This window comes from Acinonyx jubatus, chromosome A1 (assembly GCF_027475565.1).
Source record: "Acinonyx jubatus isolate Ajub_Pintada_27869175 chromosome A1, VMU_Ajub_asm_v1.0, whole genome shotgun sequence".
Lineage (NCBI taxonomy): Eukaryota > Metazoa > Chordata > Mammalia > Carnivora > Felidae > Acinonyx > Acinonyx jubatus.
In genome coordinates, this window is record NC_069380.1 from 2,127,145 (window position 1) to 2,153,463 (window position 26,319).

General features: G+C 40.7%; 2 protein-coding genes across 3 annotated transcripts; one reads left to right on the forward strand and one right to left on the reverse strand.

The window, feature by feature from the left end:
- Positions 1-1,581: 1,581 nt before the first annotated feature.
- On the reverse strand, positions 1,582-20,726 carry SKA3 (spindle and kinetochore associated complex subunit 3). Of its 2 annotated transcripts, XM_027064523.2 has the most exons (9): positions 20,598-20,726; positions 17,218-17,279; positions 16,927-17,092; positions 13,349-13,760; positions 10,910-10,995; positions 5,679-5,764; positions 3,885-4,088; positions 2,009-2,139; positions 1,582-1,705 (listed from the first exon to the last, which is right to left on the reverse strand). In XM_027064523.2, the coding sequence occupies exons 1-8, from the start codon at positions 20,698-20,700 to the stop codon at positions 2,011-2,013; spliced, it is 1,248 nt and encodes a 415-aa protein (XP_026920324.2). In that variant the 5' UTR covers positions 20,701-20,726; the 3' UTR covers positions 1,582-1,705; positions 2,009-2,010. The 2 variants fall into 2 exon arrangements, with proteins under 2 accessions (XP_026920324.2, XP_053062402.1); XM_053206427.1 differs by lacking the exons at positions 16,927-17,092; positions 17,218-17,279 and having other exon boundaries at positions 20,598-20,710.
- Positions 20,727-20,798: 72 nt separating this feature from the next.
- Positions 20,799-22,433, forward strand: MRPL57 (mitochondrial ribosomal protein L57). Its single transcript, XM_027064525.2, has 2 exons — positions 20,799-20,943; positions 21,151-22,433. The coding sequence occupies exon 2, from the start codon at positions 21,156-21,158 to the stop codon at positions 21,462-21,464; it is 309 nt and encodes a 102-aa protein (XP_026920326.1). The 5' UTR covers positions 20,799-20,943; positions 21,151-21,155; the 3' UTR covers positions 21,465-22,433.
- The last annotated feature ends 3,886 nt before the right edge of the window (positions 22,434-26,319 follow it).

The following is a 26,319-nucleotide window of genomic DNA, read 5'->3' on the forward strand; positions in this document are numbered from 1 at the left end:
TGTGTGTCCTGCTCGGTGCTGACAGCTGGGGGCCTGGAGCCTGCCTCGGATTCTGTGCCTCCCTCTCTGCCCTGCTCACGCTCTGTCTCTCAAAAACAAACGTAAAAAACAAAAAACTAGTGCCGTCAACGACCTGTTTCGCGAAGCCCAGTGGTCGCTTCTGTCTTTTCACTCGGATCCTCAGCAATATTGATAGAGTTGATCACTCTCTGTGAATTATTTTCTGCCTTACTGGCCTCTTCTCGACCTCCTTTGCTAGATTGCTCCGCCTCTTTCCGTCTTCCAAAGTTAGGGGAACCCCAGGCTTGAGTCCCGAATATGCTTCGAGTCCACCCCTCCCTCCTTCGGCCGTCTCATCTGCTCCTCGATCTATGTGCGTGTAGCTCCAGAAAACTGCCAACAAGAGGTTGACAGCAATTCGGGAGTCATATATAAAACTGACCAGAGCTTTCCCTTGAAAAATAAAACTGAAAAACTTGCAGATAATTATGTTACACTACATTTAACAAAAATTAAGTTATAACCACATAGTAATTCCTAGAACAAAGAATCATCAAGTGGTGTTTTAGGGATGATCTTCTAACAGGATGAAAAGAGCACAGTGGGACAGGTCTTCACATTGGACTTCCAAGGCACAGGCCTAAGAGGGCCGGGTCATCCTTCCTGCATCAAATTTCCCAAACCTAAGCCTTTGAAGGTTAGTAGGTTTGGGACACTGAAGCACCTTGTCAAGATACTTGCAAACTGCTGCTTCTCAATTTTAACTGGTGTCCACAGAGGGACAGGCCCTTCTTTTCCCTCTGGTTGTAATCTGGAGTTCGCCAGCACTACTTGCATGAACTTAGAACTACTTCCTGGGCTTGGACAGGGAGGCCTGAAGCTATCAGAGGGCTCAAGAGACAAGGGTCCCTGCCTGCTGGGGTCCCAGGTGACAGTCCACAGAAGGGCACCTGGCCCAGGAAGAGTCCTCAAAACCTTCCACATAGAGGCTCGGGGTGTGCTGGGTGGCCAAGCTGGAGAGAGGGAACGCTGAGAGGGTCAGCAGCCACGTGGTGGATGGAGTGGACTGGAGAGGACAGAACTGACGCGTACGAAGAAGCTGTGAGTAAAAACAAAAGGCACGCGTCCTGATGGGTGAGCCCCTGGCTCTGGTGGTCCGCCCGAGGCCGTCCGCGGTATAGTCACCCAGGCCTGCGGCCTCCTCCCTCTTCCTAAATTAACTTAAGCTGTCATCTGTAGACAACAGTCTTAAGAGAGCGCTGCTGAGCTAAAAGGTGTGAAAGGCTCAGGGACAGTCGTGAGAGGAGGCAGGACAAGGACAGAGCCAGAATCAAGGGAGGAGCCCAGCTCTGGCTGACGGCACCACCACCCCGCCACGAGATCAGGATGGCCTTCCTGGAAGTCACAAACATTTAAGAACTTTAAACTTTTTACCCTGCGTCCTAGTATCTCTCAACCATTTTGTTAGATCAGGCAGGTGAATGTGAAGTCCGTGCAGTCGTAACGACAACTTTAACGACGGAATAGCTGAGCAAGATCGAGGTTAAATGGAGTCAAATCTTAACAAAAAGCACATCTGTGTCCGTGTTCATCTTTCCTCTGGGCTGGTTTGGAAAAAGGGGGAAGATGTGGGGCTACACGACGAGTCCATCCCGCCCCGCTTCCACCACCTTCTGTTCTGTGTCTACAAAACTTGCAAAGTTTTCTGCAAAAAGATACAAAGTTTAAGAAAAATCCATGAGCTACAATAGACATCAACAACACAAATGACAGAACACTGTGACTATGTATTTTTGCACTTAGAAAATCGTGTGCCCAGTGACATCATCCTACTTGCTAGTGTGGGGATCTGAACTGCAGGGACAGCAAGCTCAGTATCCCGAGAGCCAGAGTTGGGCTGTTAACCTGTTAAGCTGGCAAATGTCAAAACATTTTACTACCATCTGAATGCTCATTTGTAAGTGTCTTCCTCCAATAACACAGGTGATTTCTCTGGAATGGCGCCTACCTTCACCAGTTTTCTTTGTTGCCAGCACCTCGGACGCTCGGTGCTCCGTATTTGGCAAGGAACACTTTGCTGGGTGGCACGGCTCTCAATGCCACTGGAGTAGCTAGGTTCGAGTTGTATTTTGATAAAATCTGAAACAAAACAAATTCCTTTTTATCAAGTCCCAAGAACTACACAACAAACTTGGAAGGTGTTATAAAATACTCAAGAAAAGCCAAGAAAAGGGGCTCAGCTCAGTCAGTTAAGTGTCCGACTCTTGGTTTTGGCTCAGGTCATGACCTCACGGTTTGTGAGTTCGAGCCCCGTGTCAGGCTCTGTGCTGACAGTGTGGAGTCTGCTCAGGATTCTCTCTCTCCCTCTCTTTCTGCCCCTCCCCCACTTTCTCTTTCTCAAAAATAAACTTACCCCCCAAAAAAATCTTTAAAAAAAAAAAAGCCAAGAAAAATGTAAAAATATGGGTTATTTGAAACAGTAATTTTTCAGCAGCACAGACATTCAACAGCAAAGAAAGGATGGAGTTTGAAATTGAACTTTGATGTAGAGGCTTGACTTCTGAAGCCTTCTAAAATGTACTCTAAGATTAGTGGAAGTAAAATAAGCAGCAACATATCCCCGAGAGCAAATTAAGCCTTTACAACACTGTCAGGGAAAATGTATCTAGGAAAGAGGCAAAATATGTGCTCAAAAGATGATCAGCTATTAAAGATTATGAAAAGGAGACTCTGAAATATCAGCTATGATTTTTTTTCACAAAGAGGTGATACATGAAATACAAGGATCCCCCCCTTTCACGTAGAAATAAAAAGGAGGATCGACCACAGCAAAGTAGAAACTCTAGATAAACTCCTATAAAGATAGAAGACGCACACCCGATTTTCTAATGTCCAGGAAAACAGAGAAGACCGAAAACAAAGGGTAGCAAATACTTTCTTGATAGCACAGGATGAGTCCGCTCTCTTGGCATTTAGGTATTACTCCAAGTAGCCACGGCTCTCCACAAGCTAGGTAGTTTGCGAGAACGGTTCTGAACGACTCCACTTGCCTAAGCGACAGCTGCCACTCTAACTTCTATTAGGGTGGGGATGACTGGTGGTGACGGGGTAGAGTTGGTAGTCCTTACAGATCAGTAGTAGACTAGAGGTAAGTGGTGTACAAAACAATCAGACATTCTTGGGGTGCCTGGGTGGCTCAGTCAGTGAAGCGTCCGACTGTTGATTTTGGTTCAGGTCATGATCTCACAGTTCGTAGGACAGAGCCCCGAGTCGAGCTCTGTGCTGACAGCGCGGAGCCTGCTTGGGATTCTTTCCTTCCCTCGCTCTCTCTGCCCCTCCCCCGCTCACGCCTGTGCACTTGTGTGCTCTCTTATAAATACATAAACATTAAAAAAAAGAATCAGATATTCTAACATGTAAGTCAGTGTTTCTCAAACTGATGTCCAAGATGTCTCAGGTTCAAGAAACACTGATATGTTATCCGTGATACCCTACCCTGGGGAATGGGGGGGGTACGTGGCATTTCCGATTTTGCCAGCCATACCTCCAATGGAAAAAATGGTCAACGTGGCAATGGCAGTTGAACAATTATTATAAAATATTATAAGAGGACATTTCAGAACATGAAGTTGAAGGTAAAGAGAAAATGCACCATGAGGAAATAAAAGTATGATGAAATCCTGAGCTCATGCTCAGTCTGAAGAGCCTTATCCAGGTACTCTCAGAAGGGACTGAGAGCCCAGAATTCGGATTTTCTCAGTACACAAACCAGCACATTAGCCCGATGAGAAATAAGATGGTTTTTATACAGTTTCAGGTCGTTAATATAAATGTCTAATTTTGAAAAGAATGTATCAGAAAAAGAAACAGCCTGGGAAAATAACCTGAAGAATATCTTCTGGAATGGTAGTGACTTCTGGAGGTGTAGGTGTTCTCAGCAGATTCTCGTAAGAAGAAATTATGGGAGAAGAGGGATCCGCAAAACTCTCAAAACACTTCTCCGAATTTAAAACTAACGATGCACAGTCTTTCATTTCCAAATCGTTTGATGAACTATTTGTTTCCGATAATGGATAATTTGTGGATCCCTATTGAACAGAAGTATATCATTAAATTATGATGGCATAAAATACAGTAAATAAAAATTAGTCAATTTTAGTTCTGTCGCACAAAAATGACCCGCTCTTCCTCGACCGATCACTAAAGAAAATGGAGGAAACAAAGAAATGGCACATGGAGAACAAAATACTCTCTTCTTACTAATAAAGGCTGAGCTACAGCTTATTATGAAAACTAAACAGGCCTGACTGAACAAGGTTAGAGGGACTCACCCACCCAGTTTCAGGCAACACTAAGCTGTCCCAGGTAAGAGTAACACCATGGATGAGCAAAGTGTGACCACACGCCCTCACTCTTGACACAAAGAAAGCCCGTGTGAGGTAAACTTAGCATGCAATTCGTGCTAACCTGAACAACCCAGTAAATCACCTCCTCTCTCTAGGGTCAGAGTTAATAGAGTCACATCAGCAGGGGGCCTTCCACAAGAACAGGAACACAAGGAGTGAATTCATTGAAAGTGGCAAGTACTAGCAGGAGATAACCTGATAGGGACTTCAACTGATACTAGTATTTTGTCCGTCTAGCTGTTCCGTCCAATAGAGTAGCAACAAGCCACACGGGTCTATTTAGATTTAATTTGAAATTCATCAAGTTTTTAAAAGTAAAAATTAGCTCCTCAGATGTACTAGCCACATTTTACGGATAGCCCAGCCTACTGTGTTGGTTGTCTTAAGTGTTCATAGTGACTTCAAAAAAGGGAGGAGGTATGATTATATTAATTTGTTCATCGAGTAATATTTGGAAAAAGCAAAAAAATCACCCATGAATCTGTGACCTGGAGACAATCACATTTTGGTGTGTTTTTATCCATTCTTTTATTCTTTTTACTTGAAATAAAATATGTATTGTGTGTGTGTGTGTATACATGCACATGCATGTCATTTTCCATCATTAAGTATTTTTAAAACATTCTTTTTATGTTCTTATCTGTGCTTTAACACATATGTTAGGGGTGCCTGGGTGGCTCAGTGGGTTCAGCATCCAACTCTTCTTTCGGCTCAGGTCATGATCTCATGGTTCGTGAGTTTGAGTCCTGTATCTGGCTTTGCACTGTCAGTGCGGAGCCTGCTTTGGATTCTCTTTTTCCCCTGGCCCTCTCCCACTCTCTCTCTCAAAATAAATAAATAAATATTTTAAAAAATAATAAAAACATACGCTAGTTACAGAACACCATACACAGCCTAGTGTAGTTTGCTTCTATGCTACCACTTGACATCTAGATTTTTCCCATGCTTTGCTCTTATAAATAATGCTGTTCCTTCCTCTATAAACTCCTTGTTATAATTCTTTGTGCCAATGTACCTTAGAGTAAATTCTGAGACACGGTTAAAGGGCATGAAAATTTTAAAGCTTTTGCTATATGCTGCCAAATTCCCCTAAATTCCCCTCTAGAAATATGTAAATGTACTCTGAAAGGCTGCAGTAGTCTAAGTGTTTTTTTTTCCTTTTTAACTGAAGTACAGTTGACAGACAATATTAAAACAGACTGCGTCTAGAAATAGTAGCGTATATAGGTCATCAGGAAAAAGATCAGAGCTTTCAAGGTTATGGAAACGTACCAAAGCTATACTGTTCTTTGTAGAAGGAATTTTCAAACCAGGAGTGCAGAACGTGGGTGCCAAGGGGGAATCTGTATAGTCGCCATCTAAGAGACACAAACAATGGCATGAAAATATACATTTGAAAATAAAGTTGAGGGGCACCTGGGTGGCTAACTTCGGTTCAGGTCATGATCTCACAACTTGTGAGTTCGAGCCCCACGTCAGAGCTCTCTCAACTATTTAAAAAAAATTTTTTTTAATGTTTATTTATTTTTGAGAGACAGAGTGCGAGCAGGGGAGGGGCAGAGAGAGAGGGAGACCACTTGACAGAATCCAAAGCAGGCTCCAGGCTCTGAGCTGTCAGCACAGAGCCTGACATGGGGCTCAAACCCACGAACCAAAAGATTATGACTTGAGCCGAAGTCAGATGCTTAACCGACTGGGCCACCCAGGCATCCCAAGATTTCAACTTTTACGTTATAGTCAATATAATTTGTGTACTTTATGTTTAAGAACTCAAGAGATTAGCTACAGTGTGTGCTTGACTAGACAGGAAGAAACAAAACTTCATATTCGCTTATCATCGGCACTAATAAAAGTTCAGCAAGGTATAAGGGCAATATACAAAAACAAAAATCAGTAGTTCTAGCAAAAGAGCAACAAGCAATTAAAAATATAATTTGATAGAAGATCTTTTTTTTAATATGAAATTTATTGTCAAATTGGTTTCCATGCAACACCCAGTGCTCATCCCAACAGGTGCCCTCCTCAATGCCCGTCACCCACTTTCCCCTCCCTCCCACCCACCCACCCATCAACCCTCAGTTTATGAGAGAAGACATTTTTTACAACAGCAACAAAGAAGACAAGACACCTACAGGTAACTCTATCAAAATCTGTATGAACTTTCTGGAGAAGATCAAATTTCTAAAGAAGAAAAGAGGGAGGGAAGAGGACAAGGAGGTCACCTACCTTCTAAGACACTAGGATTTACTCTAAAGCCATAACGGACTATCAGAACAAGAAAGAGATTTCAGAAACAGAACCATGTGTATACAGACATTTAATGACTCTAACACATAGTATGATGAAAGCAGTCTTAAAAAAAAATCAAAGAGAAAAAGTAAACATGTTAGAAAAATGATCAGACTAGGAAAATTTTATTATGTCTAAAAATCAAGTACTGGGAAAGATGGAGAAATAGGAACAGAAACACTGCTGGTGGGAATCAGAACAGCCGCTCTTGGGTGGCAATTAAGCATTTTCCAGAATACGGAAGATATGCATCACCTTTGATCTAGAAATGCCACTCCTAGATGTAACACATGTACACAAGGAACAAAGTCATCAGAGCACTGCCTGTAGGAGTAAAGAAGTAAAAAACAACTACCCCTTAATAAGCAAATGAATAAATGAAATTTGGCTTATTCATGTAACACTTAAAAATTAAGATGAACTGGATTTACATGGAGTGAACGAAAAAAAAACAAGTGACAAAATAAAAATTGGATGTTGTAACTTCAATAAAATTTTCAAACAACACAACTATACTTTAGAATAATCATCACTTTAGGGGAGGAAGGGAAGGAGAATAATGGAGTAGGGATTTAGCTTTATGTGTAACGGTAAAAGAAAGATCTGAAGCAAATGTAGTACGATGCTAACATCTATTTAATCTGAAATCTGCATGGAGACAGTCAAACACGTGGGACTCTAAGACAGCCTCTGAAGAGGCAGTGGAACGGAGACAGTGCATCAAGCTGAGAGCCTGGAAGAGCAGTGAGGTCTGTGAAGCAGGAACTGGAAAATGCTTGCCCAGTGGCACTGACTCCAGGGGAACAGGATGAAAGCAAGTGAGGCTAAAAGTCTAGTCTTTGCAAGAAACGGAAAACCAGAGTAGCAGCTCCAAACGGTGTAGAGTCGTGGGTTCTGAGCTCACTCTACGTGTCCAGTGCAGGCGACCTGAGTCAAGCAGTTAACATAAAAACGTGTGCGATCGGTAAACCCGTGGGGCCTTGGCTGGGGCAAGCATGAAATGGTTCCACAGGACTCCGTGACAACCCATGACACTGAAAACAACTTCATCTGAGAGGAGTTAAAAACTAAGAGCCTGGCAATCCCTATCAAAATAACACCAGCAGTCTTTCCAGAACTAGAACAAACGATCCTAAAATTTCTATGGAACCAGGAAAGACCCCGAATAAGGAATCTACTCCTGAAAACACTGTTGCACTATATGCTAACTTGGAGGTAGATGAAAAAAAAAAAAAAAAAAAAAAGACGAAAAGCCTGTAAGGAAACGCACCTCCAAGAAAGAGAATCAGAGCAATAAACAAAAGTATTAACACCTTAAACTGTTTTCCAAATACATGGGTCTAAAATGTTCAGAGATAAAGGAAGGCACAGAAATCATAAGGCAAGGGAACAGGATTATGGAAGGGAAAAAAAAGAACAGTCACATTTGAAGGGAAAAACATGTAAGACAGAAAATGTAGTCCCTGGAATAAAAATTCAATAGATTAAAATAATAATTTAGACTCAGTATAAAAGAAAAATAGCAAAGTGGAAGAAAGTTCCAACTAAAGCACAAGGTAGCATAGCGGAAAGGAAAATATCAAAGGGAAGTTAACAGACCAAGGAGACTGAAGGAGAACATTCTAAAATCTGTTACAGAGATTCCAGTAGAAAAAAATTGAAGACTTAGGGAAGAGGTAATCTTATTAAAGAGATAATCTCAGAGTATTTTCCAAAATTGATGACATGAGTTCTTAGTTTGAAAATCATACCAAATTCTAAACGCAATAAATAAAAACAAATAAACTTATTGTAAAATTACAGAGAAATGTAGAATATCAAAGATAATGACAAAAATCTTACGACCGGGAAGAAAAGACCACAGATCTACACAGGAAAGCACACCAGGCCCACAGGACTCTGCTCATCAGGAATGCGCACCGGATCACAATGAAATAATTTCTGTATAAAATTTTGAAGAAAGTCAGCTATCTATTGTCTATTTCCAGCTAAATCACTGTTCCAAAATGAATGACAGAGAAAGAAAAAAGAGATCTGCAGACACAAAACCAGAGACCACTTCTCACAGAAGAGAAGTATCTCAGAGAAGTGCTGGAGGCTGTGCTTTCACAAGAAGAAAACTAGACCCAGAAGGAGTGAGTGGGATGTAAGAAGCAACAGTAAATAAAGAAAATGGTAAACAAATGACGAATTTTCACTAGGTATAGACTCTAAGAATCATACTAAAGGCACTTTTGTGGCATACGAATAGAGTCAAACTAAAATACGATACAGTCTCTCTTGACCAGCCATCACTGAACCAAAGTTCTAATGGATAAACCTAAGCCTGCCATTCCCTCCGTCAAATACACTGCCTGTGGTATACGGAAGTTTTTTCGTCAGTGAGCTGTTCTTTAAAAAATCCCTCCCGGGGACACCTGGGTGGCTCAGTCGGTTCAGACTCTTGATTTCAGCTCAAGTCACGATCTCACGTCTTGTGAGTGAGCCCACACTGGGCTCTGCATAGAGCGTGCACAGCCTGCTTGGGACTCTCTCCCTCTCTCTGCCCCTTCCCCACTCGTGCTCTTTCTCTAAAAATAAATAAACTTTAAAAAAGATGTTTAAAAAAAATCCATCCCACTTCAGAAGTAATACACAAATATTCTCCTATATCATTTCCTTTCTTTCTTTTTTTTTTTTTTGCTTAAAGTTCATTTATTTATTTTGACAGAGGGAGAACATGTGAGATGGGGGGGGGGGGGAAGAGACAGAGGGACACACAGAACCGGAAGCAGGCTCCTCACTGTCAGCGCAGAGCCCCATGAGGGGCTTGAACCCATGAACCACGAGATCATGACCTGAACTGAAATCAAGAGTCAGATGCTTAACCGACTGAGCCACCCAGGTGCCCCCCGCTCATCATATTCTAAGAAGTTTATGCTCCACTGGGAACTGACTCTTGGTATGTACGAGATGGTCCACTCTCTCCCTCTTTGGTACAGACAGGCTCTTTCCTACAAGCTGAGCTCTAAGTTTACTATGAGTCAGTCATTTGTCTTTCTTCACACCTGTTGATGCCAGAAATACTTGTTAATTTAATAACATAATTTAATATGTCAGTGAAATTAGTACAAAAAGAATTTTTCTGAAAAGATGTTCCTAAGTTTGGAAGACTTGATAAAGACAAGTTACTTTCAAAAATATGGCAATAGGGGCGCCTGGGTGGCTCAGTCGGTTGAGCGTCCGACTTCGGCTCAGGTCATGATCTCACGTCTCGTGGGTTCGAGCCCCAAGTCGGGCTCTGTGCTGACAGCTCAGAGCCTGGAGCCTGCTTCGGATTCTGTGTCTCCCTCTCTCTCTGCCCCTCTCCTGCTTGCACTCTCTCTCAAAAATAAATAAACATAAAAAAAATTTTTTTAAATGTGGCAATAAATTTGACAGAGATTAGACAATTATACTTAATCAAGAAATCACAAAACTCTAGAATGTTTTCTTTTATATTTTTGTGAAAACTGATGTTTTTGTAGTTGGTGGGACAAATATGAAAACACTGTATGAAATTTTTCTTTAAGTTCTTGTAGTGTTTTAAAAAAACAATTTGAAATGGTAGCTACTGTATTCTAAGTGTAGTTTATGTAAGAAAAATAATGTAGAATCTGATCAATGGGCTGAAGCTAAATTTAAAAAAAAGGTACTGTTGATTCTGTATCAGAAGTTTGGTGAATGAATATATATTTATGTTTTAATTAAAATGTTAGAAACAAACAGGCTGGCAAATATTTTTTTTTAATGTTTATTTATTTTTGAGAGGGAGAGAGAGAGAGACAGTAAGCACACATGAGCAAGGGAGGGGCAGAGAGAGAGAGGGAGACACAGAATCCAAAGCAGGCTCCAGGCTCTGAGCTGTCAGCACAGAGCCCATCGTGGGGCTTGAACTCACGAACTGTGAGTTCATCACCTGAGCTGAAGTCAGATGCTCATCCAACAGAGCCACCCAGGCGCTCCAGATAAATATTGGCTATAATCAGGAAAACTATGAAAAGCATACCGGAAAATTCTCTTTCTCTAGTATGAAATCATGCCGCACCCAATGGGATAGAACTTTACATAACTCAATAGCATGAACTGACAAGACGCAGAAGGACTATGGGGGTGTCTAAGATGATAGAACCATTTTTGTACAAAGATAATCTAGAAAAAGGATAGCTGAGAAGTAATGTGATTCTTATACTCACCATTTTTTTTCAACTGCTGGATTATGAGGCCAGGAGTAGCAAAGAAATGATTACTGGTCACCGGTTCTGATTCTATGGCCTCCTCACTGGTGTGATTCATAGGGAAATTATAAGGTGTAAAAAAAAAAAAAAAAGTTAATATTGAACCTCTGGGAAAAAATTCAGTCTTGCTATATACGGTCCAGTGTAGACAAACATTCAGTTCCATTCTGTGTAACACAAGTCCCATTGAACTGTGTGTTTTTTTCTTAATTAATGTACACACATGGCTCAAAAAAGGTTATGAACCATTTGGTATTGACAGCCTTGACTGCGAAGCAGGCTAAGCACCCCTGACTTAAGGGAAAGCTGTAAGTTTAACTCATCAGTTCAAATACAGGAGCTACATAGTTCATGGTTTCAAAACCATAAAGTGGAATTTTGCAACCAGTTTACAGATATAAATTAAGAACTTGTCATTTTTTTTAGACTAAAAAAGACTGATCCCTGTCATCTAAGGATGTTCTAGCCATTTACTCAGATGTCTGGAATTAAAGAGGAGTATCATCAAATAAGTATAAGATGGTTCAACTAACCAATTGTCCTGGCATAATTTACTGAATAATTTTTACTTCTGTAATATATATATTTATATGTATCTGTATATTATATATTTTACTCTTCGGTCATATTCCCTCATTACTATTATTTTTTATCACTATTTCACTACTCTTTTTTTTAAGATTTTATGTTTTTAAGTAATCTTTACACCCAACATAGGGCTCGAACTCATGACCTCAAGATCAAGGGTTGCATGCTCTTCCGACTGAACCAGCCAGGCACCCCCTTTTTAGCTACTTTTACTTATTATTCTTCCAAGTAAATTTTAGAGTCATTTTATCATTTACTTTAAAAAAATCCTATCGAGGCTTTGTTGTAAATGCACAACATCTATAAATTAATTTGTCATGATTAAGCATCTTAACAACATTCAGCCAGTCTATCAGGATGAAGAAAAAACATTATATTCCCCACTTTTTCCTTTACTTAACCCAGAAATATTTATGGTTTTTATCATGTAGATCTTTTTACCCACGACTGGCATCAGTATTTCACTTTTTTGTCGCAAATTTGAATGGATTTTTTTCTACTCCGTTTAGGAACTAGTTATTAATAAAATATAGGAAAACATTATTTTAAATGGTCAACTTACCACTATATAAAATATATCTTCTATGAGCCTCTTTCTTGAAGTTTGAGATGTGAATTTTTTGAGTTGCCCATGTACAAAACATGGCCTAGAAATACTTGTTACTGGCCAGAGTTATCAAGAATGATGTTAAATAATGGTGACAGATAGCTTCACTATTATTAGATACTTATAATTTATCATGTTAATGAAGTACTCTATTTGGAGTTTGACCAAACGTTTTAAAGGAACGGGTATCAAATTTTACCAAATCCTTAAGGCACCCAGGTGGCTCAGTCAGTTAGGCGTCTGACTCTTGATCTCGGTTCATGATCTCACAATGAGTGAGATTGAGCCCTCTGACAGCACAGAGCCTGTTTGGGATTCTCTCTCTCCTTCTCTCTTTGCCCTTCCCCCATCTGCACTCTCTCTCTCTCAAAATAAGTAAACTTAAAAAAAAATTTTTATCAAATTCCTTATTGGCATCTATTAAGATTATCCTTTTTTCCCTTATTAAATCCAATCATTAAAATGTATGTTATGGGCTTCAAGTATTAAACTATCTTTGCATTCCTGAGATAAGCTTAACTTGTAAGTTATCTACTATGCTTGTAATATTCTGTGAATTCAATCTGTGAGTAGTTTAATTGGGACTTTACATTATTATTCATCAAGTGGACTGGTTATAGTTTTCTCTTGCATGCTCTGTCAATGTGTGTATCAAGGGTATGTCAACCTCATAAACTAACCTCAGTGTTTTCTGTCTTAGATGTTTTAGAAAAACAACTTTTTAAAGTAGGTTTCATGTCGGCCACGGAGCCCAGCGTGGGGCCTTAGTATGGGGCAGAACTCACGACGCTGAGATCAAGACCTGGACTGAGATCAAGAGTTGCACACTTAACCAAGTGAGCCACCTAAGTGCCCCCAAAAAGAACTTTTTTAGGCTGTGCTCCAATAAAACCTTATGTACAAAAAATAGGGAGCAGGCTGGATTTGGCCTGTGGCAGTAGTCTGCAGACCCCTGATAGTGACAGTTCTTTTTAAAGATGATTATTTTCAGGGGACCTGGGTGGCTCAGTTAGTTGAGCATCTGACTATTGACTTTGGCTCAGGTCATGATCTCACGGTTCATGAGTTCAAGCCCTGCAGTGGGCCCTGTGCTGACAATGTGGAGCTTGCCTGGGATTCTATCTTTCCTGCTGTCTCTGCCCCTCCTCCGCTCCTGCTCTGTCTCAAAATAAATAAATAAACTTTTTTTTAAAGTGGCTTACCTTTTATTCTCCTTCATATTTTTAAGTCCCATCGTGTAATCTTCATTCAAACACGCAGTACAGTCAGAGATACCGAAGTGTTCTAATTTAGGAGTTACACACTCAAAATCATCCATCTTTAGGGCACATTTTGGAGTTTTTAGTACTTTAACTACGGACTGCTTGGAAGATGGAATTACAATTCTGGGCTCTTCTTCATGGGCGTTTACTGCCTGTGGAGGGTTTGGTGGAACTTGGGATATCATGTACCGCTCCAGCCCAAAATCTGAAAGTTGGGGACTCCGTGGAGACTTCTCAGAACTAGCAGTGCTTGGAACAGCAGGATTGGACAGACTGTCCTTCACATCAGGCATTTGGACATTTTCATGCTTAGTGGACTCTGAGTCAGAGTCAGTGATTTCTTGTTCATCCGCTGTGAGGAAAAACCAAGGAGGTCATATTCTGGTCAAACATCAAACCACAAAATCCCAAGTACTAAAGCCACATAAAATAGCTCCATCTGAAATGTCCCCAATCAGCAAAAGTCCTGATTCCCTCCTTAGTCTCTAAAGTTTTATTTCAATTGTCCCTGTAGGAAATTTCTGACATGTACCTTTTGTCTACCCAGATCCCATTTTGATGACACATTAAAGAAGGAAAGTAAACTAAAGTATTAAAAGATGAAAAATCAATGCAAATGAAAGTCCAATATCCTTACTCCCCCAGCTAATGTGATTTACCAATCTTTCTTAATGAATTCTGAACTATTTTATCGTTTGATGACATTAACTACAGGGTGGAATTAACTATGATCTAGATTTAACACAAAGTATAACATTAGTTTAGATTATTCATTTACAGATGCCTAAGTTTAAAAGGAAAGATTGTCACACCAAGATAAGTTTTTATCTTTAGTCTGGAACGCCTGTATCAAAAGTCTGGTTGAGGAAAATAATAGGAGAGCATTAGAAAGATACGTCGTTTCTCAACCCTGAAAAGGTCATATCTGGCTCCAGACCCCATATGGTTAATCACCACACTGTACATTTCAAACTAAATAATTTACTAACAACTATGCTTTTCCCCCACAATCCTTTGCCATTTCCTGCATACATTAATGGTTAGTGAATTTGGTGTGGGACCCAAGTTGCAGTTAAAAGGTCCAGGATAGCACCTATGATGCCAAGGAACTGGAGAAGGAAAACCACTAGCTTTTAGTGTGAGAGACAACAGAAAGCCAAACAGGATAATCAGAAAGAAGATACGTGGATTTGGCCAGGATATGGGCAGAGATAACTCAACAAATGACAGGGTTTCAGTGAGATAGCAAGGTATGGAGAATGGGATGGGTATTAGGAAAGCGCGGGACAAATGTAAAATGTGTAGCAGGAAGTGGAGAAGAAAAATGAGCCAGTAATTAGGGTAACAAGAAAGGAAGAGAAAATGGAGGGGGTGAGCTGAAGGAAGAGAAATTAAAATGTGTTTAGCATCCCCCATGGGACAGGCATTTGAATGTTTCACTCCAATTAATTTTCATATTAACTATTTCAAGCACAAAATATCCTAGGATATTTTTTTGTTTTTATAAAGGCACCAAACAACATTTTGGAAAACAGTCAGCTGATACAATGTAAAGAGCCAAAACTTGACCTCACATCCTCTCATTCCAAACGCTACCATTTGTTTAAGAATAAGGAGGGAGGGAGTTACTACAAAGATCTGGTTTAGCCAACCTTGAATAGATATCATTTGGTTGCTAAATTAGAAATATGAATTGCAACAACTGTACTTGTTGAAGGAGATGGGAAAACGTTTCTCCAAAATACCTTGTTTGTTGTATTCTTTTTAAGAAGAAAGTACTTGTACTTTTGTTATGAATCGGAATGTATTTTTGTTAAGTCTGATAATGATCTTTTTTGTTTCTCTTCATCTTTTAAAGGAAAGTCTATAGTTAGAGTTAGATGGGGTCTATCAAACATTGGCATAGATCCCAGTCAGAATCTTTTGGGTCCAAAGGAACAGAAAAGGGATGAATTTAGGCTGTACATTTAATTAGCCAGCGAAGAGATCAAACAGATTGGAGGAAGTGAAGGGGTGCACACTTTCTCTTTGAAGGTAGGGTTTTCTTTGTTCTGACTGGCAACAGGAAACAAACTAGGATAGGACACTTTTCGCATGCATGATAAACCAGGACGTGTTAAATATGGAGTATGTACCATACCAAAAAAAAAAAAAAAGGTTATAGACTCTGGTTTCATGGCTTTTGGCCCTTGGAAGAGCTGCTGATTCACAGCGTTCTGTTTTGGCATTGTGCTTTCTGCTTTCTGTTAATTCTGAGAAATGTTAGAAGAGCTACCAAAAACTTATCCTTGTATTTATCACAAGGCTGTCGCCGATAAGATTAATAAAATCATCGTGATATCACTGCCTCACAGGGAGTTACCATCATCCCCATTTTGCAAGTGAGAAAAAAGCAATTCAGAGAAATTAGCCAAGGTCACACACCTGTAGCAACTGGTGGAGCCAGGATTTGAATCCATAGCTTGTTCACGCTAAAGTCAGCTGAATTCTTTCCATTGCACCACACAGACTGTTTAATATACCCTCCGCACAGATCCCCAATATGTATTTGCTGAACGTAATTAATGGTTGATTTATGTACAAAGATCATTCTCATAACGGAAACAAAGACACTGAAGTATGCTGAAATTAGTCCCTCACGGGTATGGGCCCCACGATAGTTAACACCAGGCAATTAACATGCCAGGTACTATTCTAGACAAACTTTATCTCATTCAATCCTTTCACAACCTCAAAGGTAAGTAGTATTAAACATCTCCACTCTATAGATGAGATTCTGAGGTACGAGGTTAAGTAAGTGGTCAAAGAGAATACAGCTAGTAAATGGTGGGATTAGAGATTTGCATTCAGATGGTCTGGCTCTACTTCTAAAACACCATGTTATCCTACCCTTCGTTAGAACTGTAAAACTTAAAAAAGGACTTTATCAGTTTATATTGCCCCCAATTTCTTGTTCTACGGAAGAAAAAACTGAGAACAAGAAAAATGAAATAGCACGCCTTACCTTCAGTCTCTCGGCTATTTTTGGCAGAGCTGACTAGAAACCAACCATCCTAAAATCATGTGGATCTATCTTGTAGTCTTCTTTAACGTTTATTTATTTTTGAGAGACAGAGACACACAGAGCATGAGCAAGGGAGGGACGGAGAGAGAGAGGGAGACACCGAATCCGAAGCAGGCTCCAGGCTCTGAGCGGTCTGCAGAGCCCGACGCGGGGCTCGAACCCACCGACCGTGAGATCGTGAGCTGAGCCGAAGTGGGTCGCTTAACCGACCGAGCCACCCAGGCGCCCCTCTTGTACTCTTCTTTAATCTAGCATTTTGGAAAGGAGAGGAAGGACTGTCTTTGTTTTGCCACCACCAGTCAGCCACTGCATCCAGCACAGAGACTGATGAATAAATGACCACACATGACAAGTCACATAATGGTGGAGCCAGAACCAGAGTAACCGCACTGAATCACGCTGCCTTCCTTCTTTAACACTAAAACAAATGCCATAAAATGCAAAGCATTCACACCTGAGCTTTCCTTGGCACGCGGGTTATATCCATACTTCTGGAAAAACTCCGTTATTTTCATGATATCCATTGAATTTTTTTTCATTAGTACTTTTGTTGCCTTTATGAAACCAATGCTTTCTTGACTTTCCGAACTTGCTTTATCAAGAAGAAGAATGACATCATCCTTTTATGAGGAAAAAAAGTACATTAGAATTTTTCTATCAAAAGACTTAGTCTTAAGACTAAAAGACTAAGTTTATTTAAAAATTACCACACAAAGATGATAAATTCATATTGCAGGACCCATACCTTTAGAGTCTGGACTTCAGAAAGAAGGTCACATAAAATTCTCACTGGATAATCTTCAATGTCTTCAATATGAATAGACAAAGGAAAAAATGCAATATGGAAAAAGTACAGTAAGGAAAAGGAGGAAAAAGAATAGAAAATATAATTTAGTATTGTTTCTTAGAGTTATAAAATCCTTGTAGATATTTATCATTTGTTTCGTATCAATTACAAAGTATTACAGCCTTTGTTTTAAAAGTTATTAAATTATCACATCCATACAAAAAAGTACAAAAATCATAAGTATATAGCTTGATGAACTTTCCAAGTGAACATACCTAAATAATTAGCACTCAGATCGAGAAGGAGAGAAGGGAGGGAGGGAGGGGACAAGGAGGAAATGTAATTCCACCTAGCAATTTTTTTTATAATGAGCACTTTTTGGTTCCTGTTTTTAAAATCTTTGCCAATGACAACACTTACGTTTTCTTCTAAAAGCTTTATTGTTCTGCCTTTTGCATTCAGAGCTACAATCCTCCTGGAATTGATTTTTTTTTTTTATATGGCATGAGGTAAGGATCAAGATCCATTCTTATTTTCCATTTCCACTCTTATTTCCAGGTCCAACTGACCTGGCACCATTTATCGAAAGGACATCCTTCATCCACTGTACTGTCACCTTTCTTACTAATCGGTTGCAATATATAGACTATACATCATGTAAAAGCAGTTTTTTAAAGAATTATATTTCTCTTTCTAAAACATGCCTCCTTTGAAGATCTCCTTTCACCTGTTAAAGCTGACCAATTTTTATTTGGGAAACGCAAGTCAACGTGACAGTGATACTTCATACCTACTAGAAGGACTATATTCAAAAGACAGGTAATAATAAATGATGAGGATGTGGAGAAACCTCAACCTTCATTCGTTGCTGGCAGAAATGTACAATGGTGCATCCACTTTAGAAAACAATGTGGCAGCTCTTCAAAAAGTTAAACATAGGTTTACCATATGGCCCAGCAATTCTAAGTGTATACCAAAGAGACCTGAAAGCATAATGTTCACCGGAAATGTTTACATATATTCATAATATCTAAAAAGTGGAAACCCAAATGTTCATCAACTGATGAATAAACACAATGTGGCGTATCCATACGCCAGAATATATTCTGAATATATTATTCAGAAATATAACGGAATGAATCACTGATACATGTGACATGGATGAACCTTGCAACATGAGGCTAAAATAAGTCAGTCACAAAAGCCTACTTTTGTATGATTCCTTTTATATGAAATACCCAGAATATACAAATATATACAGGCAGAAAGCAGATTAGCAGTTGCATAAGGCTAGGGTAGTTGGGGATGGGATCATGGGGAGTGGATATTAACAGTCACAGGGTTTCTTTTGAGGATGATGAAAATCTAAACTTACTGTAATGGTTGCACAACTCTGTGAATACACTAAAAACCATTGGACTGTATCCTTTAAGTGCTGAATTTTATATTATGTGAATTATATCTCAATAAAGAAGTTTAAAAAGTCAATCAATTTAATGATTCATAAAAGCTGAAATTTTTTGGTGATCATTTTCTCTATCACATTTCCGTATATATATTTTTTAATTTTTAAATGTTTTTATTAATTTTTGAGAGAGACAAAGAGCACGAGCAGGGGAGGGGCAGAGAGAGAGAGGGAGACCCAGAATCTGAAGCACTCCAGGCTCTGAGCTGTCAACACAGAGCCGGACCAGGGGCTCGAACCCACAAACTGTGACATCATGACCTGAGCTGAAGTTGGACGCTTAAATGACTGAGCCACCCAGGTGCCCCAATACCGTATTTTCTATAATACATATTGGCCACAAATAGAAAAATCATCCCAACTTTTTCTTATAAAACCAGAAGAAAGTGCAAAATTTGCGTACACAGTTAATATGCTGGTAAGAAGGTAAATTAGCACAAGAACCCAAAGTGGCACCTAGCTGGCTCAGTCTGTACAGCATGAGACTCTTGATCTGTGGGTCATGAATTCAAGCCCCACATTAGCTGTAGAGCTTACATTAAATAATGTAACAAAAATAATGTAACAAAAAATAATAAAATATTAATAGTGGTGTCTTTGGATGGCTGAGTTACAGAAAATATTTATTTTCCTCTTTCTACTTTTCATTTCTCAAATTTTTTGTCATGTATGTATATTGTTCTTACAGTCAAAATAAACATTTTTAAATGGCTAGAACACTATTCATAACATAACAAAAGTAAAAGGAGTCTGTGTCTACAGAGCACGATGTTTTAAGGCAAATTACATTTATGACATTTATAAAATAATCTCAAAACCTGAGCTACCCTTGCAATATTTTGAAAATTTATTTATTTATTTTTTTTTGAGAGAGAGAGAGAGAGAGAGAGCGCGCGCGCGCGAGAGCATAAGCAGGGAAGAGCAGAGAGAGAGACACACACACAGAATCCGAAACAGGGTCCAGGCTCTGAGCTGTCGGCACAGAGCCCGACGCAGGGCCGGAACCCACGAACCGTGCGACCTGAACTGAAGTCGGACGCTCAACCCACGGGGCCACCCAGGGGCCCCGCAACAATTTTTTTTAAATGTCTAATACAAAGGTTAGTGGTGAAGAATTCTGCTATATTAATTTTATTTTTAAGCAGTATTGATGGGTGCCTGGCTGGCTCAATCACAAGGTCATGTGACTCTCAATCCCCAGGTCTTGAGTTTGAGCCCTGTACTGGGTGTCGGGGTTTCCAAAAAAGGAAAAAAAAAAAAAAAAGGTACTCACTAGTATTGACGGGTTGCTGGGGAAAATACAGGCATTTACTGCAACTGTGGGCCATTTGGGTGAGACAAAGTCTACAAGCAAAGAACCGTGCTAAATAACTGCATTTTGTTTAATTACACAGTATTTTTATTAATATCCATTATGTGACTTCAAGTATATCATGTATAAATTAGTGTGCGCATTATGAACTCAGTCTGCCAACTTAATTTACACTTTTATTCTATGCTGTTTCTCCTCCTAACACAGTGACAGTGCTATTTCAATATTTGCGGAGAGCAAATGTGGTTGGACACAGAACTGAAAACAGCCACAACAACATACTTGAGGGGGCAGAAGAATAAATAATAAAAAGGTGACACCTGCAGCCCCTCGGGGCCCTGCTGACGACAAACGTCGAGCGTTTTGATGGGTGTGCCACCGCCCTTCCATATCTCTTTCGAGGCACCCCTCGCCACTGTAGCTAAGATAACACACTCTCGGCCGAGTGTGTGCGTTCGTACTTGTGAAGGCCCTTCCGACCCGCCGCACTCGGGGCGGGCTGCGGGCGCCCGGGCGGGTCGCAGGAGCCGCGAAGGCCCCGACGCCCGACGCCTCACTCACCGCTCTCCTCTCCGTCCAGCGCTCGCTGCAGCCGGGCCGTCTCGCTGTCGAGGGTGATGGCCAGAGACCGTAGCTTCGCGTGGAAGCTTCGGATCAGATCCATGGATAAGGACTGCTCGGCAGGACGCAGGACGCAGGACGCGAGCAGATCCCACCGCTCCGGTCCGGCCCGCCACCAGTTTGAATCTCTTGGCGCCGGAAGTGTCCCGCCTCCGCGGGGGTCGCACGAGCCCTCTCTCGCGAGAGCTGAAGTCTCGCGCGAAGCGGCAAGGAGGTTCCGGGAGGCGGACGCGCTTCCGGGGTCGCGTCCGCTGGCGCGCGGGGGAGATTGTGAACGACGCGGCCGGTGAGTTGATGACCGTACTTCGTTGCTTCAGGAGTCCCTTTCTTTCCCTAGGGAGTCTAGTTGGGCTCCCTGCTTCTTTGGGGGCACGCTGTGCGTCCTCGGGGGTGGCGGAGCGGCAGGAGAGCCGGGGTCGCGCGCGTGCGCTGCTGTCACCTGCGGCCGAGGGCGTAGCCAGTTCCTGGTGCGACTTTCCCCGTATCCCCGCAGGTACCATGTTCGTGACCGCCCTCCTCCTCCGCAATCGCATTCCTGGCAGCCAGTGGATCGGGAAGCACCGGCGGCCGCGCGCCGTGTCTTTCCACGCGAAGCAGAACATGATCCGTCGCCTGGAGATAGAGGCGGAGAACCATTACTGGCTGAGCATGCCCTACCTCACCGCGGAGCAGGAGTACGGCCACGCCGCGGGGCGCCGGGCGGCGGCCTTCGAGGCCATCAAGGCGGCCAGCGTGTCCAAGTTCCCCCCCCACAGATTTGTGGTAGACCAGCTCGACCATCTCAATGTCACCAAGAAGTGGTCCTAACCCAGCGCCACCGCCTTTCAGCTGGACGGATCGCGGGGCTGCCATCTCTGTGACCCGATTCTGGAACTGAAAAGCTAACCTCTAGAGAGAAAATGAACCTTTGGACCGGAGTCTTAATGGACAGCAAAGAGGAACGTAGTGGTCTGCATGTAGAATATCTGGGGCTCCAAATTCTTTAATACTTGAGAGTCTGATCTCTGTCGCATTGTTTCCTTTTTCTTTATCCTCATAGGAAGATACAGGAGATTTCCTGGGTCACAAAGGATATGAAATGTATTTTGGAGGGAAGCTTCAAAAAAAAAAAAAACTGAGCTATGGTTTGGAATCTGTGCCTCAGTATGAAGATAGTTGATGGGGGCTTTATAAAATATAAATTAGTTTGTTTACCTTCTGTGGAAACATCGCCTAAACATAAATGAAAAAGTGAAATAAATGAAAATGAAACTCTGAAAAAGTTCAGTTGAACATACTCCTAAAAACAGCGTTTTCTTCTGGGATGCTGCTGGAAGTAGACATTTAAATTTTTTTTTTTTTTAATGTTTATTTATTTTTGAGAGACTGAGTGTGAGCAGGGAAGGGGCAGAGAGAAGGAGAGACAGAATCCGAAGCAGGTGCCAGGTTCTGAGCTGTCGGCATAGAGCCCGACAGGGGGCTTGAACTCATGAGATCATGACCTGAGTCAAAGTCAGTCGCTTAACCGGTGGAGCCACTCAGGCGCCCCTGAAAGTAGACGTTTAGATAAAGTAAAAGGTATTCATCAGAACTGCTACGTGTGTTGTATTTTAACAACCTATTTCTGGGATATAATTGACATTACAGGCCACCAGTTGAAGATGTTTGTCTTTTCGAATTCCCTTTTTCAGTATATAATACTGTATTCTACTGTATAATACCCTTTACATGTATTACCAAATCGTATGATATACGATATTACGAATCGTATGCTATAAAGGGCTTGACTGTTGTATACCCTGTATATTTTACATGTGAAGAAAACTCGTCCAAAATCCGTTCCCAGTAATGAATGTGACTTGGGTTTCAATTTCTGTATAATCTAGATATCTCAACTGCTGTCTTTATATTTGACAACATTTTCAAAATACGGAAGAAAAAGAATTCAGTCCCATTACCCAGAGATGAAATAATCATCTTTTATATATATTTTTCTTGTAGTCTTTATATGCTTTTTGAACATATACTGAATCTATAGGGGTAAATAGAATCTTGAGTTAAAAACAAACATTTAAAGGTTATGATGCATATTGCCAATGGCTTTCCAGAAAAATTGTAAAACAGCAAGACCAATGTATGAGTGTGAATCTCATTTGCCAGCGTTGACGGTTTTGTTCATTAATGAATGATTTATGGTTCACCTTTAATTATCTGCCGTTGGGATGTGTAGGCTGTGGTGCAGACATTATTATTACTTTTTTGATTCATTGCACCTAAAAAATGCCTGCCACGTGATAGTTGAATATTTAACCAAGCTGAACTCTGTTATTGATAGGTCATATTCTGTGGTGTATACTTATTGAATGCTTTTTATAGCTCACAAAAATGTCTCTGGTTCCTATGAGCAAGTTAATATCTGTGACCATTTCTTTTCATTCCTGGAAATGGTGACAGCCGATGCTGTTTAGGAGAAAGGTGAAGGAAGGGGGCTCAGGGGAACCTTAGAACTGTAACTGTTTCACATAAAATCGTTAACTAAGCGCCTGGGCAGTTAAGCGTCTGGCTCTTGATTTCAGCTCAGGTCGTGATCTAACGGTTCCTGAGATTGAGCCCCACATCAGGCTTTGTGCTGAACAGCACAGAGCCTGCTTGGGATTCTCTCTCCCCCTCTCTTTCTGCCCCTCTCCCTCTCGCAGACACTCTGTCTCTCAAAAAAAAAAAAAAAAATGTACCTACTTCTGTTGCTTCGATCTCTGTGTAACTCAAACTTTGGAATTTGAAAAAGGAATGGTTAAGGTGAATCTCAGAGAAGGAAAAAGATGCTAGAATCTTGGGTCTGAAGAAATAGAAGGCAGTTCATGAGAGGAGAGGTTTTTATGTATAATCATTGCAGTTGTAAAACAGTCTCGTGAAGTAGTCGTCTCCACTGTACAGGTTAGAAACTGAAGCTCAAATGTCAGCAACACTGTCACGTTCACACGGCTAACACGGTAAAACTAGAATTCAGGACTAGGTTTATCTAAAGATCATATGCATTTTAATACAGTACACTAACTGCTGTAAATACAAGGTCACAGCTGTGTTTTAATCACTTCTTGGCCAAAGCAATGCTGTTGAAACATCTGATTTTTTTCCCCGCGAGTCTACAACTGTTAACACCATAGCCATCCTAGAGTTCATCTTTTCTTAACAACAGAGCTCATTGCCCTCAGCTGATTATAGTTACATGCCTAATTGAGTAGATCTGTGCCAGCCTGTGCCTTCTGAACAGTCGCTGGCTTAGAGCTCCAAGGGCTCTGTGTCATCCGGTTGTTCACCTTGTGAATATTAACCTCAAGGAGCTCACTGTCTCACCGGATGAAACGCACTGCATAAGTAATACGGTGTGATGACTGACTTCATGGACACAAGGTGTAATAAGAGTCCAGCGAAAGGGCCATTTATCAACCTTCCCTGAACAGTCAGGAAACACTTGAGACGATCTTCGAACGGATTCTTAATTTGCCTGGCAAGCGTGTGGCAGGAAGTAGAGGCAAAAGTAACAGTCTAATGATTAGTCATAGAATTGCCAGTGGTTGCAATGTAGGCTACTTGTGAGTGGGGGAGGAGAAGTGACCGACAGGCTAAGGATGTAAGCAGGACCAGAATATGAAAGTTCCTGTATGACACTTTAAGAAGTTTGGCTTTTATCCTGTAAGTAATGGGGAGCCATCGAAAATGCTTAATTCGTTAAATAATGGGGAGCATTGTGGACAATGGGTTAGTGGAAGAAATGACTACGAATAGAAAAACCTGGTAGCTATTAAAATAATCCAGCTAAGCACTGAATTTGGATGGCGGAGGTGGAAAGTGGTTAAAAGAATTAACAAGTCTGCGAACATTTGTATTACTCCTAATACCTTGGATCCCTATATGGAGGGTACTTTATAATTTAATTAGGGTAATTAAAATTTGTTTTAATGTTGGGGCACCTGGGTGGCTCAGTCAGTTTAAGTGTCCGACTTTGGCTCAGGTCATGATCTCACCGTCTGTCGGTTTGAGCCCCGCGTTGGGCTCTTTGCTGACAGCCCAGAGCCTAGAGCCTGCTTCGGGTTCTGTGTCTCCCTCTCTCTCTGCCCCTCCACTGCTTGCACTCTATCTCTCTCGAAAATAAACATTTTCTTAAAAATAATAATTAGAAAAAGTCTGAAAAAATTGTACAATACCAGTACAGTGAAAACTATAAAGTGAGGAAAGTCAAAGAAATCCTAAAGAAATGGAGATATTCTGTGCACATTAGTCAGAAGTCATAAGGTAACTATGGCAATTTTACCAAAAGTAATCTATAGTTTCAATGTAATCCCATTTTATGTCCCAATAGGTTTTTTTCTTATTTTGTAGAAATTGACTAGCTAATTCTAAAATTCATGAAAATTCAGAGGACCTAGAATAACAAAAACAATTTTGAAATACAGAAAGTTGGAGGATTTAATACTACCTGATTTCAAGACTTAATGTAGAGCTTCAGTAATTAAGAGAGTGTGGTGTTGACATAAAGACAGACAAATAAAATGGAAAGTTCATAAATAGGCCACACGTATGTAATTTATTAATTTTTAACAGATACACACAGGAAATGCAGTGAAGAAAGGATAATCTTTTCTCAAACCTGGTGCTGGAACAAATGAGTATTCATATGCAAAAGATGACCTCAGTCTGTGTCTAATGCTATATACAAAAATTACTTCAGGGGCACCTGGCTGGCTCCGTCGGTTAAGCATCTGACTTCGGCTCAGGTCGTGATCTCACCATTTGTGAGTTCGAGCCCCACGATGGGCTCCGTGCTGACAGCTCAGAGCCTGGGGCCTGCTTCAGATTATGTGTCTCCTTCTCTCTCTGCCCCCTCCCCCCGTTTGTTCTCTCTTTCTCTCAAAAGTAAATAAAAACATTAAAAAAAAATTTTAAGGGACGCCTGGGTGGCTCAGTCCGTTGAGCGTCCGACTTCGACTCAGGTCATGATCTCACGGCTAGTGAGTTCAAGCCCCGCGTCGGGCTCTGTGCTGACAGCTCAGAGCCTGGAGCCTGCTTCATATTCTGGGTCTCTCTCTCTCTCTCTCTCTCTCTCTGCCCCTCCCCTGCTCATGCTGTCTCTGTCTCTCAAAAACAAACACTAAAAAAAAATTTTTTTTAATTAAAAAAAAATTACCTCAAAACGGATCATGGATTAAATCTAAAACCTAAAACTTGTATAAAACTTCCCATAGGAAACATAGGGAGAAACTCTTTGTGACCTTGGGTTAGGCAAAGATTTCTTAAAAATGTATGAAGTCATGCTTTATAAAACCCCAATCTGATGAATCAGAATTCATCAAAATGAAGACATTCTGTTCTTTGAAAGACATTCTGCTAAAAGAATGAAAAAAAAAAAAGCCAAAGACTGGAAGAAGAATACCGGATAAAGGACTCATATCCAGAATATATAAATCATTCTTAAAATTCAGTAACAGGAAAATAATTTTTTTGAATGGACAAAATATGTGGACAGATGCTTCATCAAAGAAAACGGACTGCAAAAAAACCCATGAGTAAATGCTCATATTATTAGTCATTTGGGAAATGCAAATTAAAACCACCATGAGATACCACTATATATCCATTAGAATGTATAAAATTTAAAAGACTGACAATACCAAGTGTCATCAAG